We start from the raw sequence: 14,668 nt of genomic DNA, 5'->3' as shown, positions 1-14,668 counted from the left end.
CTTTTACCAGTAGATGTCAGACATCTTTCCACACAGCAGTTGGTTCAGTGAGAAATGGGAACACAGACATCGTATATCTCCCAATTACCGCTCACTGTGCTCACCACCTATTAGTAGAGAAATCCACCAAGAAAGGTACAGTAACAGCCGAAAGTGTTGGAACCCTTGAAATTGTTTCAGAAAATGAAGTATTTCTCCAAGAAAATTATTGCAATTACACATGTTTTATTATACACATGTTTATTTCCTTTGTGTGAATTGGAACAACACAAAAAAAACAGAGAAAAAGGCAAATTGGACATAATTTCACACAAAACCCTAGAGATGGGCCGTACAAAATTGTTGGCACCTTTCCAAAATCATGGGTAAACAACTTTGTTTCAAGCATGTGATGCTAGTTCAAACTAATCTGTGGCAAGTAACAGGTGTGGCCAATATGAAAATCACACCTAAAACCAGCTAAAAAGGGGAGAAGTTCACTCAATCTTTGCATTGTGTGTCTGTTTGTGCCACAGTAAGCATGGAGAACAGAAAGAGGAAAAGAGAAATGTCTGAGGACTTGAGAACCAAACTTGTTGAACAATATCGACAATCTCAAGGTTACAAGTACATCTCCAGAGAACTTTTTGTTCCATTGTCAACGGTGAAAAAACATAATCAAGAAGCTTTCAACCCATGGCATTGTAGATAATCTGCCTGCATATAGACGGCAGAGAAAAATTGATGAAAGGTTGCAACGCAGGATAGTTTGAACGGTGGATAAGCAGCCCCAATCAAGTTCCAAAGAAATTCAAGCTGTCCTGCAGGCTCAGGGTACATCAGTGTCAGTGCGAACAATCCGTCGACATTTGATTGAAATTAAACGCTATGACAAGCAATGCAGTAGGACCCCACTACTGACACAGACATATAAAAGCTAGACTACAGTTTGCCAAAATGTATTTGAGTAAGCCAAAATCCTTCTGGGAAAGCGTCTTGTGGACAGATGAGACCAAGATAGAGCTTTTTGGTAAAGCACATCATCCTACTGTTAATGGAAAATTGAATGTGGCCTACAAAGAAAAGAACACAGTACCTACAGTCAAATATGGTGAAGATTCAAATATGCAAATATGTTTTGGGGTTGTTTTGCTGGCACTGGGTGCCTTGACTGTGTGCAAGGCGTCATGAAATCTGAAGATTACCAATGGATTTTAGGTCGCAATGTAGTGTCCAGTGTCAGAAAGCTGGGTTTGCGTCCTAGGTCATGGGTCTTTCCCCAAACATACTTCAAGAAGCCCCCAGAAATGGATGGAAACAAAGCACTGGAGAGGTCTGAAGTGGCCAGCAAGGAGTCCGGATCTAAATCCCAGTGAACACCTGTGGAGAGATCTTAAAATTTCTGTTAGGAGAAGGCACCCTTCAAATATGAGAGACCTGCAGCAGTTTGCAAAAGAAGAGAGGTCCATAATTCCAGTTGAATGGTATAAGAAGCTTTTTGATGGTTATAGGAAGCGATTGATTGAAGTAATTCATTACAAAGAGTGTGCAACCAAATATTAAGTTGAGGGTGCCAACAATTTTGTCTAGCCCTTTTTTGGGGTTTTGTGTGAAATTCTGTTCAATTTGCCCTTTTTCCTCTGTTTTGTTTTGTGTTGTTCCAATACACACAAAGGAAATAAACGTGTATAACAAAACATGAGCAATTGCAATTATTTTCTTGGAGAAATGCTTCATTTTCTGGAACAATTTCAAGGGTGCCAACACTTTCGGCCATGACTGTAGATGTGCATGTCTGTTGTAGTCTGCACACAGTCCGTATTTCTCTATACATGTACAGTGGGTACGGAAAGTATTCAGACCCCTTTTAAATTTTTCACTTTTTGTTTCATTGCAGCCATTTGGTGAATTCTAAAAAGTTCATTTTTTTCTCATTAATGTACACTCTGCACCCCATCTTGACTAAAAAAAAACAGAAATGTAGAAATTTTTGCAAATTTATTAAAAAAGAAAAACTGAAATATCACATAGTCATAAGTATTCAGACCCTTTGCTCAGACACTCATATTTAAGTCACATGCTGTCCATTTCCTTGCGATCCTCCTTGAGATGGTTCAACTCCTTCATTGGAGTCCAGCTGTGTTTAATTAAACTGATAGGACTTGATTTGGAAAGGCACACACCTGTCTATATAAGACCTCACAGCTCACAGTGCATGTCAGACCAAATGAGAATCATGAGCTCAAAGGAAATGCCCAAGGAGCTCAGAGACAGAATTGTGACAAGGCACAGATCTGGCCAAGGTTACAAAAGAATTTCTGCAGTACTCAAGGTTCCTAAGAGCACAGTGGTCTCCATAATCCTTAAATGGAAGAAGTTTGGGACCACCAGACGTCTTCCTAGACCTAGCCGTCCAGCCAAACTGAGCAATCGTGGGAGAAGAGCCTTGGTAAGAGAGGTAAAGAAGAACCCCAAGATCCCTGTGGCTGAGCTCCAGAGATGCAGTAGGGAGATGGGAGAAAATTCCACAAAGTCAACTATCACTGCAGCCCTCCACCAGTCAGGCCTTTATTGGAGAGTGGCCTGACAGAAGCCTCTCCTCAGTGCAAGACATATGAAAGCCCGCATAGAGTTTGCTCAAACACACATGAAGGACTCCCAGACTATGAGAAATAAGATTCTCTGGTCTGATAAGATAAAGATAGAACTTTTTGGTGATAATTCTAAGTGGTATGTGTGGAGAAAACCAGGCACTGCTCATCACCTGCCCAATACAATCCCAACAGTGAGACATGGTGGTGGCAGCATCATGCTATGGGGGTGCTTTTCAGCTGCAGGGACAGGACGACTGGTTGCAATTAAAGGAAACATTAATGCGGCCAAGTACAGAAATATCCTGGATGAAAACCTCTTCCACTGTGCTCTGGACCTCAGACTTGGCTGAAGGTTCACCTTCCAACAAGACAATGACCCTAAGCACACAGCTAAAATAACAAAGGAGTGGCTTCAGAACAAATCTGTGACCATTCTTGACTGGCCCAGCCAGAGCCCTGACCTAAACCCAATTGAGCATCTCTGGAGAGACCTGAAAATGGCTGTCCACCAACGTTCACCATCCAACCTAACGGAACGGGAGAGGATCTGCAAGGAAGGATGGCAGAGGATCCCCAAATCCAGGTGTGAAAAACTTGCTTCATTCCCAAGAAGACTCATGGCTGTACTAGCTCAAAAGGGTGCTTCTACTCAATACTGAGCAAAGGGTCTGAATACTTATGACCATGTGATATTTCAGTTTTTCTTTTGCAAAAAACCTTCAACAAAACTTTATCAAGGTTGAAGGTTTTTTGCACACGGCCTTAGGTGCAAAGGTTATGTTGTTTTTTTCTGCTCTTCCGTTTTTGCACACATTTTTTTCACTTCATGTCTGTATATAAATGGAGTGTTTCAGTGCATACATTGATATATCTGTTGGTGCCCTGATGAAGGGGTGTGGAACACCCAGAAACGCGTAGGCATTTACCAATAAACAAGGATTTTATTATATATTCCTGATTTGAGGATTTTTCAGCGGCGCGGACGTATATCTCTACCTACACCGCCTTTGGATTTATTCTGGTCCTGTGGGACACCTATTGGAGATCCGCTGCAGCTGCCTTTTATACGTGATGGTAGTTGTGTCCTCACACAACCAAACCAGGTGAGAACCACCTTTTTACCATTATCCCCTATGCCTACAGGTGTAACCCTATTGGGCTTTGCGCTCTCTCTCTCTTTGTATTTTATCTTATTAAAGGGAATCTGTCAGCAGGATTTTGCTATGTAATCTGAAGACAGCAAAAGATAGAGGCTGAAACACAGAATTCAGGGATGTGTCAAATGTCAAAGTGCCTGCTGTTGTTTACTAACTGTGAAGAATTTATGTCTAAGTGTCACGAGGATACCGCGACAGAGTGGGATCAGATAATTGCAGCATCTGGTGACACATACACCTGTGGTAGTTAGAATGGCTTCACCATCCTATTAGCAGTTCTGGCATTCTTTGCTCCTGTGCTGTAAGGGTTAAACTGCTTAGTTGGACTCCTGGAGTTTTCTGTCTTGGGTTGTATCAGCTGTTCTGAGTTGGTTACTCAAGCACATATAAGAACCCTCTTCCATGCTTCTGACCTTGCTAGTGATGGTTATCACTACCTGTTTTGGAGTTGAAGGAGAGAGTTCAGTGTTTGGAGTAGGTGGTTTGACAGCTTTTCAGAAGATTGCTGAGTGGATTTGGTTTGCATGTTTATCCTTATCCTCTCCCATTTGGTTTCTTCCTTCCTATTCCACCTGTTTCCCACTCTGTAGTTTTGTGAGTGTATCTGTATGATTGTAGTTTTATTTTATCCCTGTCTCTCAGGTTAGTGTTTGCCTATACATTTCGGCTTCACACCTCCCTCGGTGGGGGAGGGAACAGGTATGGGTAAGATAGGAGCATAGCAAGGTACGAGACCGCAGCATCTTCACCATCCGGGGTAATCTCGGGGACAGGGATAGCCTAGGGCGCCACTAGTTCGAGGGATCGGGTAGGTGCCCACAGTCCCTTGTCACTAAGTGACAGTGACTAAGAGTTTAACATTGCCCTACTAGTCTGACAACGAAGCACCTCACTGTCTATGGACTTTGTACACCGAAAGCCTGGTGTGGACGGGGTTAGCTTGCTCAGCTCTGCTTCATTGCTAAATCTTAAAAACTCTGGTTGTGGGAGAACGACTGCACCCAGTAATCTAAGTGATACATCGTTGGATTCATCTTCTCTTTGCCTACATCAGGCTACTTTCAGATGAGGTAGCAAAAACCTGCTTACAGATTTCCTTTAAAGGGAAAAAATTGCAAAGCGCTTGAAAAAACAGTAACTATGCATTTTACCTCTTATTAAAATCCCCTCCATTATCAAGAACAGAGGGATTTTTAACTTTATTGCGCACTGCTTGTTTCCTAGGTTAACAACCACCTCTGCAGTCTTTGAGAGTTTGCCAGTCTCTAAGGTAAGAAGATTTTAAGTTTAGGATTTCTATTGAATCCGTACCCCACTCTGTTTTTTCTCTCAGGCAAGAGTTATGTGCTCCTATTGATTAAGCTGTGCACCTCGAGTGGAGCTTTTAGAGTGATCAATGGAGGTCTTTGGTTCAAGACCCCTACCGATCTGCTTGGAATAAAAAAAAGGCCCTCGAATATTAAAAAAAAAAAAATGTGATGTTTCCTAAGACACTTCCTAATCAATTCCAAAGCATATACTATAAAATATAATCACTAGACATGTACATTGACCCCTTCATCACCAGGTGATTTTGTTTTCAATTTGATCTTATGTTTTACCTCTCCTCCTTACAAGGTCCATAACTTTTCTATTTTTATTTGTTATGCTTGCTTATATAGCGCTATATTATTCCGCATAGCTTTATAGACATTATCATAGCCCCCATTGGGGCTCACAATCTAAATTCTCTATCAGTATGTCTTTGGAGTGTGGGAGAAAAACGTAGTCACCAGATGAAACCCGCGCAAACACGGGGAGAACATACAAACTCCTTGTAGACATTGTCCTTTGTGGGATTAGAACCAAGAACCCAGCACTGCACAGTTGTATGAGCGCTTATTTACGGGATGAGTTCTAGTTTTGAACGACACCAAACAATTCACTGGGAAGTGAGAATAAGAATTCCAAGAGCGCTGAAATTGCAAAAAAAGAAACCACAATTTCCTCAGTTATTTGGGGAAAATTGTTTTATGGCGTTTATTAAGCAGTAAAAATGACTTGGCTATATTATTCTACAAGTAAGTACGATTACGGCGATACCAAGCTTGTAAAGTTTTATTGTTTTTTTAATTACATAAAATTCAGACATTTGCAAACAAAAAGAAAAAAAATTTTTGTGTTGTCATATTTTCAGACCCATAAAGTCTTCATTTTTAAGCAAATGGAGCTGTGGGAGAGCTTGTCTGATGTGGTGACATTTTTTATTGATACCATTTTGGAATAAATACAATGTTTTGAATACTTCTTTTATACGTTTGGTGCAGCTGTAGACACCGAAAAGCCACATTTCTGGCATTTTCATTTTTTTTTTCATTAAGGCTTTTACCATACGGGTTAATTAATTTTATACTTTAATCAATCGGACCTTTACAGACTCAGCAATACCAAATGTTTGTTACTGTTCTTTTTATTGTTTTTGCTTCTATTTTCTTTACTAAAAAAAAAAAAAAAAAAAATTCACTTGTTCTGTATACTGCTATGAAACCAAACCACAGGCTGGTCGTCACAGGTGTTACGTCATAGCATGCCCCCGGCTGCCACGCCAACCCGCTGGCACCCCTGAATATTACATCTCAGGTGACGGAAGAGCCTAGCCCCCCCCCCCCCCCTCTAAGACTGCGAGTCTTTAATGCCGTCGTCGCCTTTGCTTACTGATGTTAAATGTCAGGTGCTGGCTGTGTAATACAGCCAGCATTTCCCTGGTATTGTGCTGGCTCAGCTCCTGACATTGGTCCCGAGATTGGAGAGTAGTGCATCCAACATGGGGAGTAGTTAATAAAGTTGGTCCATGCTGGCAACTAATAAGTAAATAGAGGGTCTCCTGCGTCATTAGGGTCAAATGAGAGTGCAAGCTAGATGTTGATAAAAATGAAAGATTTTTTTTGTTTATATAGTCACTTAACCCTGAAATACTGCCCCCACAAGATTATTCTCTTTGCTTTGGCTTCCCTTAAGTAACAGCAGGGTTACCTCCTTCAGCAACTGTCCCTTGGTCAGGATAGTGGGGTGAGCAGACAAGAAAAATCCAACTGTTAGAACGCCTCTGCCTCTGTTCCTCCGGTGGTGGAGGACGGGGAATATGAAATTTCTCGCATCCTTAACTCTAGACGGTATAGAGGTAGTTTGCAGTATCTTGTGGCCTGGAAAGGTTTCGGACCCGAGGATAACTCTTGGGTGAGGTCAGATGATGTTTCCGCGTCCAGACTTATCAGAGCGTTTCACAGGAGATTTCCTGATAAGCCTGGTCCTAGGGGATCCGGAGGATCCTCTTAGAAGGGGGGGGTACTGTTAGAACCTTGCTCTTAGGTTTTTTCCTTTGCTGGTGACATGACCTTGTTGGCCTATTTAATCCTGCTCCGCCCTTCTGGCTTTGCTGGACTTCATTGTATAACTACTTTCTAGCTAGCCTGTGCTCTGTATCTAACTCTGTTAGTTTGCTTGGTCTACGGACCTCAGTGTTCTATATATTTTGTTTGTTTGTCTGTCTGCTACTATTTCTGTTAGGAGGTGTCCCATTTTCCTCCCAGTCCTTAGTACTTGTAGGGATTCCTTCCCCACATCTATAGGTCTCCGTACAGACTAGCTTAGGACTTTAGCAGGTCTGATCGCAGGATCAGGTCCCCTGTTACATCGTAGGGATAAAGCTGAGTTCTATCGTAGGGACAGATCTCCTCTCTTTCCTTAGCTCTGGTAGCAGAACATAACAGTAAGTCCAGCCTGCAAATTCTCTAAGGAAAGATTTTTCTGTTCCATCATGGTGTCGGTTCAGGATTTGGCTCATCGCCTGCAGGGACTCTCTCTGGAGGTGGCCGAGCTCCGTCAGCACGTGAGTAACTGTCCTGGAGCACATTTCTTGGAGCCTAAGGTATGTTTGCCGGATTTATTTTTTGGTGAACACCGAGAATTTTTTTCATTTAAAAATGCTTGCTTATTGTATTTTCGTTTGAGACCCAAATCCTCTGGGGATGAATCCCAGCGCATAGGGTTCATAATGTCACTTTTGCGCAAAGAGCCTCAGGAGTGGGCCTTTTCTTTGCAACCTAGTGATACATGCTTCAGATCAGTGGATAGTTTTTTTTCTGCTTTGGGGCTATTATATGATGATCCTGACCGTGTCGCATCAGCTGAGACTGAGTTAAGACGTTTGAGACAGGGATCAGGTAATGTGGAAAAATATGGTACTCATTTCCGTCGATGGTCTACTCAAACAGGGTGGAACGATTCTGCTCTGAAAAGTCTATTTCTTGCTGGGCTCAATGAAAGGGTTAAAGACCTGCTAATTGCTTATCCTACACCTGAAGATTTGCAACAGGCTATGCAATTAGCTATACGGGTGGATAGGAGACTGCGTGCAAGGGCTAATGAGAGCAAATCCTCTGCTATGTCAGTTTCTGGTTATGAGAATGTGTGTACTAACAGTGGTGAACCGATGGAGATTGGATCGGTGGCACCTCGCTCTCAAGAAAAAGACCGCAGATTTTTTGAAGGCTTGTGTTTCTATTGCGGAAAATCTGGTCATTTGATTAAAGGCTGTGAGCTTCGTATGAAGAAAGAAAAAAAAAATGGTCAGTCATGCCCGTATTGCCTGTTTAAATTCCAAGGGTGTATTTTTAGCTGCTTCCACGATTGCTCAGGAAAAATTAATGGAATTTTGGGTGTTTGTCGATTGTGGGTCTACTCTGAATGTAATTGATGGGGGATTCTTGGAAAGACTCAATTTAAAACCCGAACCTTTATCATCCCCCATTGCTGTGGTTTCTGTGGATGGTTCCCCTTTGAAGAATATTACTCTCAAGGTCTGTGAATTTCCTCTCACTATTAATGGTGTTCACCATGAGAAATTGGATTTGGTAGTTTTGAATAACTTGCCTTCTCCAGTAATATTGGGATTGCCCTGGTTAAAATTTCACAATCCTGTACTGGATTGGTCTACCAGTGAAATTAAATCCTGGAGCCATAAATGTTATGACAAGTGTTGTAACGGGCGTATTGCAGCTTTGGATAGGGGAGAATTGCCTGTTCCTATTCAGGATTTTTGGAGAGTTTTTTCTGAGAAGGAATCGCAGGTTTTGCCTCCCCATAGAGACTATGATTGTTCTATTGAATTTGTCCCTGGAGCGACTCTTCCTAAAAGTCGTTTATTTAACCTTACTATTCCTGAGAGGAAGGCTTTGGAGGAATACATACAGACAAGTTTGGCCGCCGGTCACATTAGGCCTTCTAAGTCCCCTGTGGCGGTTGGATTTTTTTTTGTAAAAAAAAAGGACGGCGGTTTATGTCCTTGTCTGGATTTTCGTGAGATTAACAAAATTACTGTACGCAATCCTTACCCACTGCCATTGATTCCTGATTTATTTAACCAGTTAATGGGGGCCAAGTGGTTCTCTAAAATTGACCTTAAGGGGGCATACAATCTGTTGCGCATGAAGGAGGGTGATGAATGGAAGACTGCTTTTAACACTCCTGTGGGTCATTTTGAGAATCTGGTTATGCCTTTTGGTCTTACTAATGCTCCTGCATTTTTTCAGAATCTTATTAATGACATCCTTAGACCTTTGATCGGCAAAAATGTGGTTGTGTATTTGGATGACATTTTGATTTATTCGCCGGATCTGGAGTCTCATTGGCGGAGCGTACGTGAGGTATTACAGTTGTTAATGGACAATTCGCTTTTTGCTAAGCTGGAGAAATGTGAGTTCGCTGTACAGAGAATTAGTTTTTTGGGTTACATTATCTCCAGCGAAGGTTTTGAGATGGACCCGGTTAAAGTTCAAGCTGTACAGGAATGGCCTAGGCCTATTGGTTTGAAATCGATACAGAGGTTTTTAGGTTTCGCCAATTATTACAGAAAATTCATAAAAAAATTTTCTAGTATTGTCAAACCTCTGACCGATCTCACCAGGAAAGGTGCTGATGCGATTCAGTGGTCTTCTGAGGCTATTGAAGCTTTTGTGTATCTCAAGGAGAGGTTCACCTCTGCTCCCATCCTTATGCAGCCTGATGTGACTAAGCCGTTTTTGGTTGAGGTTGATGCTTCCACTGTGGGGGTTGGCGCAGTATTGTCTCAGGATAACGGGGATGGATTACATCCCTGTGCCTTTTTTTCAAAAAAAATTTCGGAGACTGAACTGAATTACGATATTGGTAATCGGGAATTATTGGCTATTAAACTCGCATTTGAACACTGGCGCCACTTCTTGGAAGGTGCGGAATTTCCCGTTCAGGTTCTTACGGATCATAAAAATCTGATATATCTTGATGCTGCCAAGCGCCTGAATGCCCGTCAGGCTAGGTGGTCACTGTTTTTCTCGCGGTTTAATTTCTCCGTTACTTACATCCCTGGTACTAAGAATGTTAAGGCGGATGCCTTGTCTCGCAGTTTTTCTCCCATAGTCGGTGCTGAGAAAGAGGAGAACATTTTACAAGAAGGTGTTGTGATAGCTGCTTTGGACTCCGTTTTGGAAGATGAGATTCTTAAAGCACAGGAGAATGCCCCATCTAACACTCCTCATGGGAGGTTGTTTGTGCCTGGGACCTTTAGGAGAGATTTGTTTGTTGAGTGTCACGAATCTCGGTTGGCAGGTCATCTCTGAGACCAAGAGACTGGTGGGTCGCAGTTTTTGGTGGCCTGGATGGCAGAAGGAAGTCATTAAGTGGGTGTGTCAATGTACTATATGTGCTAGATCTAAGTCCTCACATACTCCTGCTGCGGGGTTGCTTTGTCCTTTGGAGGTTCCCAGTGCTCCTTGGACACATTTGGCTATGGACTTTATAACTGACCTTCCCCCCTCTGAGGGTTTTACTGTCATCTGGGTGGTCGTGGACCGTTTTAGCAGGATGTGTCACTTGGTTCCCTTCGTCAAACTGCCCTGCGCTAAAACTCTCGCTAAGGCCTTTGTCAAGGAAATTGTCAGACTTCATGGCGTTCCTACTGACATTGTTTCTGATAGGGGTCCTCAGTTCGTGGCTCGTTTTTGGCGTGCCTTTTGTGACAGGTTGGGAGTTCATTTATCGTTCTCGTCCGGATATCATCCTGAATCTAATGGCCAGACAGAAAGGAAAAACCAGGATGTTGAGCAGTTCTTGCGTTGTTTTGTGGCAGACAATCAAGAGGGGTGGTCTGAGTTTCTGCCACTTGCTGAATTTGCTCTGAACAATCATACATCTTCTTCTGCTGGTTGTTCGCCTTTTTTTTGTTGTTCTGGGAGACATCCGTCGTTTGGGTCGTTCTCCAAGTTGGGATCTGCCGTGCCTGAGGAGGAGAATTTTTCCGGTGATTTGGAGAGAGTTTGGACGGATGTGCGTGGTAATCTTCAGGAGGCCAACAGAAAATCTAAAGACTACTTTGATAGGATACGACAGGAGGTTTTGTTCGCTGTTGGTGACATGGTTTGGTTGTCCTCTAGGAATCTGCGGTTGAGGATTCCTTCTAAGAAATTGGGTCCCAAGTTTGTAGGGCCCTTTAAGGTGCTTCAGGTTGTCAACCAATCTGCTGTTAGGTTGGAGGTTCCTACCTCCTGGAGAATTAATCCGGTATTTCATGTCTCTCTGTTAAAAAAAGCTGTTGTGTCGGATGGCGACGCCTCTGCCTCTGTTCCTCCGGTGGTGGAGGACGGGGAATATGAAATTTCTCGCATCCTTAACTCTAGACGGTATAGAGGTAGTTTGCAGTATCTTGTGGCCTGGAAAGGTTTCGGACCCGAGGATAACTCTTGGGTGAGGTCAGATGATGTTTCCGCGTCCAGACTTATCAGAGCGTTTCACAGGAGATTTCCTGATAAGCCTGGTCCTAGGGGATCCGGAGGATCCTCTTAGAAGGGGGGGGTACTGTTAGAACCTTGCTCTTAGGTTTTTTCCTTTGCTGGTGACATGACCTTGTTGGCCTATTTAATCCTGCTCCGCCCTTCTGGCTTTGCTGGACTTCATTGTATAACTACTTTCTAGCTAGCCTGTGCTCTGTATCTAACTCTGTTAGTTTGCTTGGTCTACAGACCTCAGTGTTCTATATATTTTGTTTGTTTGTCTGTCTGCTACTATTTCTGTTAGGAGGTGTCCCATTTTCCTCCCAGTCCTTAGTACTTGTAGGGATTCCTTCCCCACATCTATAGGTCTCCGTACAGACTAGCTTAGGACTTTAGCAGGTCTGATCGCAGGATCAGGTCCCCTGTTACATCGTAGGGATAAAGCTGAGTTCTATCGTAGGGATAGATCTCCTCTCTTTCCTTAGCTCTGGTAGCAGAACATAACACCAACTCCATTGCCAATAGGAGGCAGAGGAGCTAGGCTGCTCTGGTCCACTGTGCCTCCTTGGCTAGTGTCTACCTCCTAATACGGAAGCAACAATTGTACTCAAAAGTCTCTATGACCCCAATGACACGGAAGAGAAAATATCATAGGTAAGTACCAAAGTAGAAGATTGCTTACCTAAACGGGCACTTGATGGCAGAGAGTTTGAGCCATGCGGTACCCTTGGACGGGAGGTATCACAGTATTCACTTGGGTGTTTATGACTCAGATCCAAGCTTAACCTGCCATGGTGTTGAGCACTGTGAGGAGTTAGAATACAGTTACATAAAATATAAATCTTTAAAATCCAGTTCAAATATTTTTTTTTACAAATACAATGTCTGGAATAAAACATTGTGTACAGCCCAAATCAACACAATCCCTGTGATTAGGACAAATGCAGTCCTTCTTATGGAAAATAGCAGTCCTACATTTTAGAAAAACTGCCAATGTTCTTCATCATAATCAAAAGTCAACTTTTATGAAAGTCATAGCAACAGTGAAACCTATTATATGCTTTTATTTTCCTTACAGAGGTTGGACACAAGTAACCAACAATGGTGACCAGTTCTTCCAGAGCTTACACATGCACAATTTATGCTAGGAGCTATGGGCAATGTTGGTCCTTTGGTTGCTACTGCAATAATGCATCATGCACTGTCTTTAATGCTACATTCTCCCCACACTCACTATTTTGGAAACAGTAATTGATTAATTTGGGAGCAGTAAAAAGCTTTTCAAGCATTTGTAAAGCAAGCAGCATAGATCAGTTTTAAGGTTTACGTGAGTGCAATGTGGAAAACAAATGAACAGACACTAAATAAATAGATACCTTTGATGCATGTGCTGAGAGCAGACCTGGCCTGTAGAGGAGGGACAATTATTAGATGGCACACGATGACTCCAAGCGGTGTAGATTGGATTCCTTAAAACTGCGGTAACAGCAGGACATGGAGCGAGGCTCCGAGGTACAGTACCTAATTAATAGGTAATTTTAGGCTATGCATAACTGATGTATCTATATACTTTAATATTACAGCAATATTAACATAAATATTTCTTTATCCAAGTCTTTTACTTACCTGACATACTAGATCCATACAAAGTAGATGCAAAAATGTCACTATGGCGGGGAGAACGAGTGGGAGAGAACCTAACCCACTCATGATTTAGTTCAGGAGAAAGGCGATCCTCTGAACTAGGAGAAAACTTCTGTCAACGAAGACAAGAAATAATCAGTATAGTGACCTGTCCACTTTCACAACATATACGTTTCCAAAATAAAAAAAAAAGCAACTGGTACAGTAAAAAATACTAGCTACATTTGATAGATCACAGTATATATTAGAATAATTACAATTCAGAAATTGCCAAAATGCTAAAAACTCACTTGAAGTGAATGGTGGGGAGTAGTAACAGGTGCCAATTTGTGTTTTAAGGCTGGTGCTGACAAAGGTCTGGGCCTCTTCACTTCTGGCTCTTCTGCCCTTTGCAAGCAGCTTTCCACATCTCCGCTTCCTCTACAGCCTGCCAAAGAACAATCTATCCCATCCTCTCTGCAGCACTTTCCAACCCCTCTGTTTTGATGGATTTTATGAGTACTTTCATGGGAGCTATTAGGAAGAGAAGTTGGTAAAGGAGTAGTAGGTGGTGAACCAGCAGTAACAGTGGAATCGGACGCTGAACTTGATTGATGTCTGTGTTTAAACTTAATAGAGTCACTGCGTTTGGGAGGTGTTGGAGGAGAGGGTGGCCTGTCTACTTTTGAAGGCTGGGATGAGTGAGATGTCATAAAAGTTAGTTTTGGAGGTGTCTGAGGTCTCTTGAAAGTCTCTGGATCAAAGATGGACTTTCTCTGTCTTGGTCTTTTAAAGACCGTGAACTCACTATGAGTGTGTCCGGGGCTTACCATAACCTTTGGCCATGTGCCACTACTCCTCTTGCTGGTGGTCTCAACCAAAGAGTCTGTAATAGCATCAGTATACCCAAGAGGTCTACTTTCCTCTTCAAGCAATTCATAGCCACGTCCCACAAAAGCATCTCCACCTATGGACCCCAAGCTGTGCTCAGAGTGACTGTGGCAGCTCAACTGAAGTGCTCTTTCTGATCCACTGCAATCGCCCATCTCTTTCTTGTGATCAAGAATGTCCGTGCGAAATATATCAGTCTGTGTTGAGCTATTATTCTTTAGGTTCCTTTTATTCTGGGCTTGAATGTTTGGAGGGAGAATGCGACAAGAATCCTTCAGGTTTTCAAAGAGGTTTTGTCCACTCCAAGATGTAGTGGGTGGAAAGACCTACAAGAAAAATGTTGATTAACTTTGAGCTTTGTATAAGCAACAATAAATATTAGGGCTCACTCACACTTGGGAATAAAATTGGACAAGTGGAATCCAATAAAAAAATTGGATTGCACTTAGACCAATGTTATTCAATGAGGCAGTGCAGATCAGCATATTTTTTTCTCAGCTGCAGTTTCACGCTGAAATCGGACAGTGCGAGAAATAAATCACATGCCAAACGGACCATCAGATTGGCATCTGATTTTTATGGATATATTAGAATTCTGTAGCATAAGAAACTATAAATGGTCCTGTAAAAAAACGGATTG

The 14,668-nt window shown here is 42.4% G+C and overlaps 1 protein-coding gene across 4 annotated transcripts in view; it reads right to left on the bottom strand.

Moving 5' to 3' along the window:
* DLG5 (discs large MAGUK scaffold protein 5) overlaps positions 1-14,668 on the bottom strand; it is a 291,149-nt gene that overhangs the window by 89,173 nt on the left and 187,308 nt on the right. For 3 of the 4 annotated variants that reach the window (XM_073686034.1, XM_073686036.1, XM_073686035.1), the window contains 4 exons: positions 13,449-14,354; positions 13,141-13,270; positions 12,891-13,035; positions 12,197-12,318 (listed from right to left, as the gene is read on the bottom strand). In XM_073686034.1, coding sequence (XP_073542135.1) covers positions 12,197-12,318; positions 12,891-13,035; positions 13,141-13,270; positions 13,449-14,354 — 1,303 coding nt within the window. The remainder of the gene's footprint in view (positions 1-12,196; positions 12,319-12,890; positions 13,036-13,140; positions 13,271-13,448; positions 14,355-14,668) is intronic. The other variant, XM_073686037.1, reaches the window with a different exon arrangement.

The sequence above is a fragment of the Phyllobates terribilis genome, unplaced genomic scaffold (genome assembly GCF_046119375.1).
Source record: "Phyllobates terribilis strain yellow unplaced genomic scaffold, ASM4611937v1 Scaffold_5__5_contigs__length_657084704, whole genome shotgun sequence".
NCBI classification, from domain to species: Eukaryota; Metazoa; Chordata; class Amphibia; order Anura; family Dendrobatidae; genus Phyllobates; species Phyllobates terribilis.
This window is presented reverse-complemented; position numbering and strand designations above follow the sequence as displayed.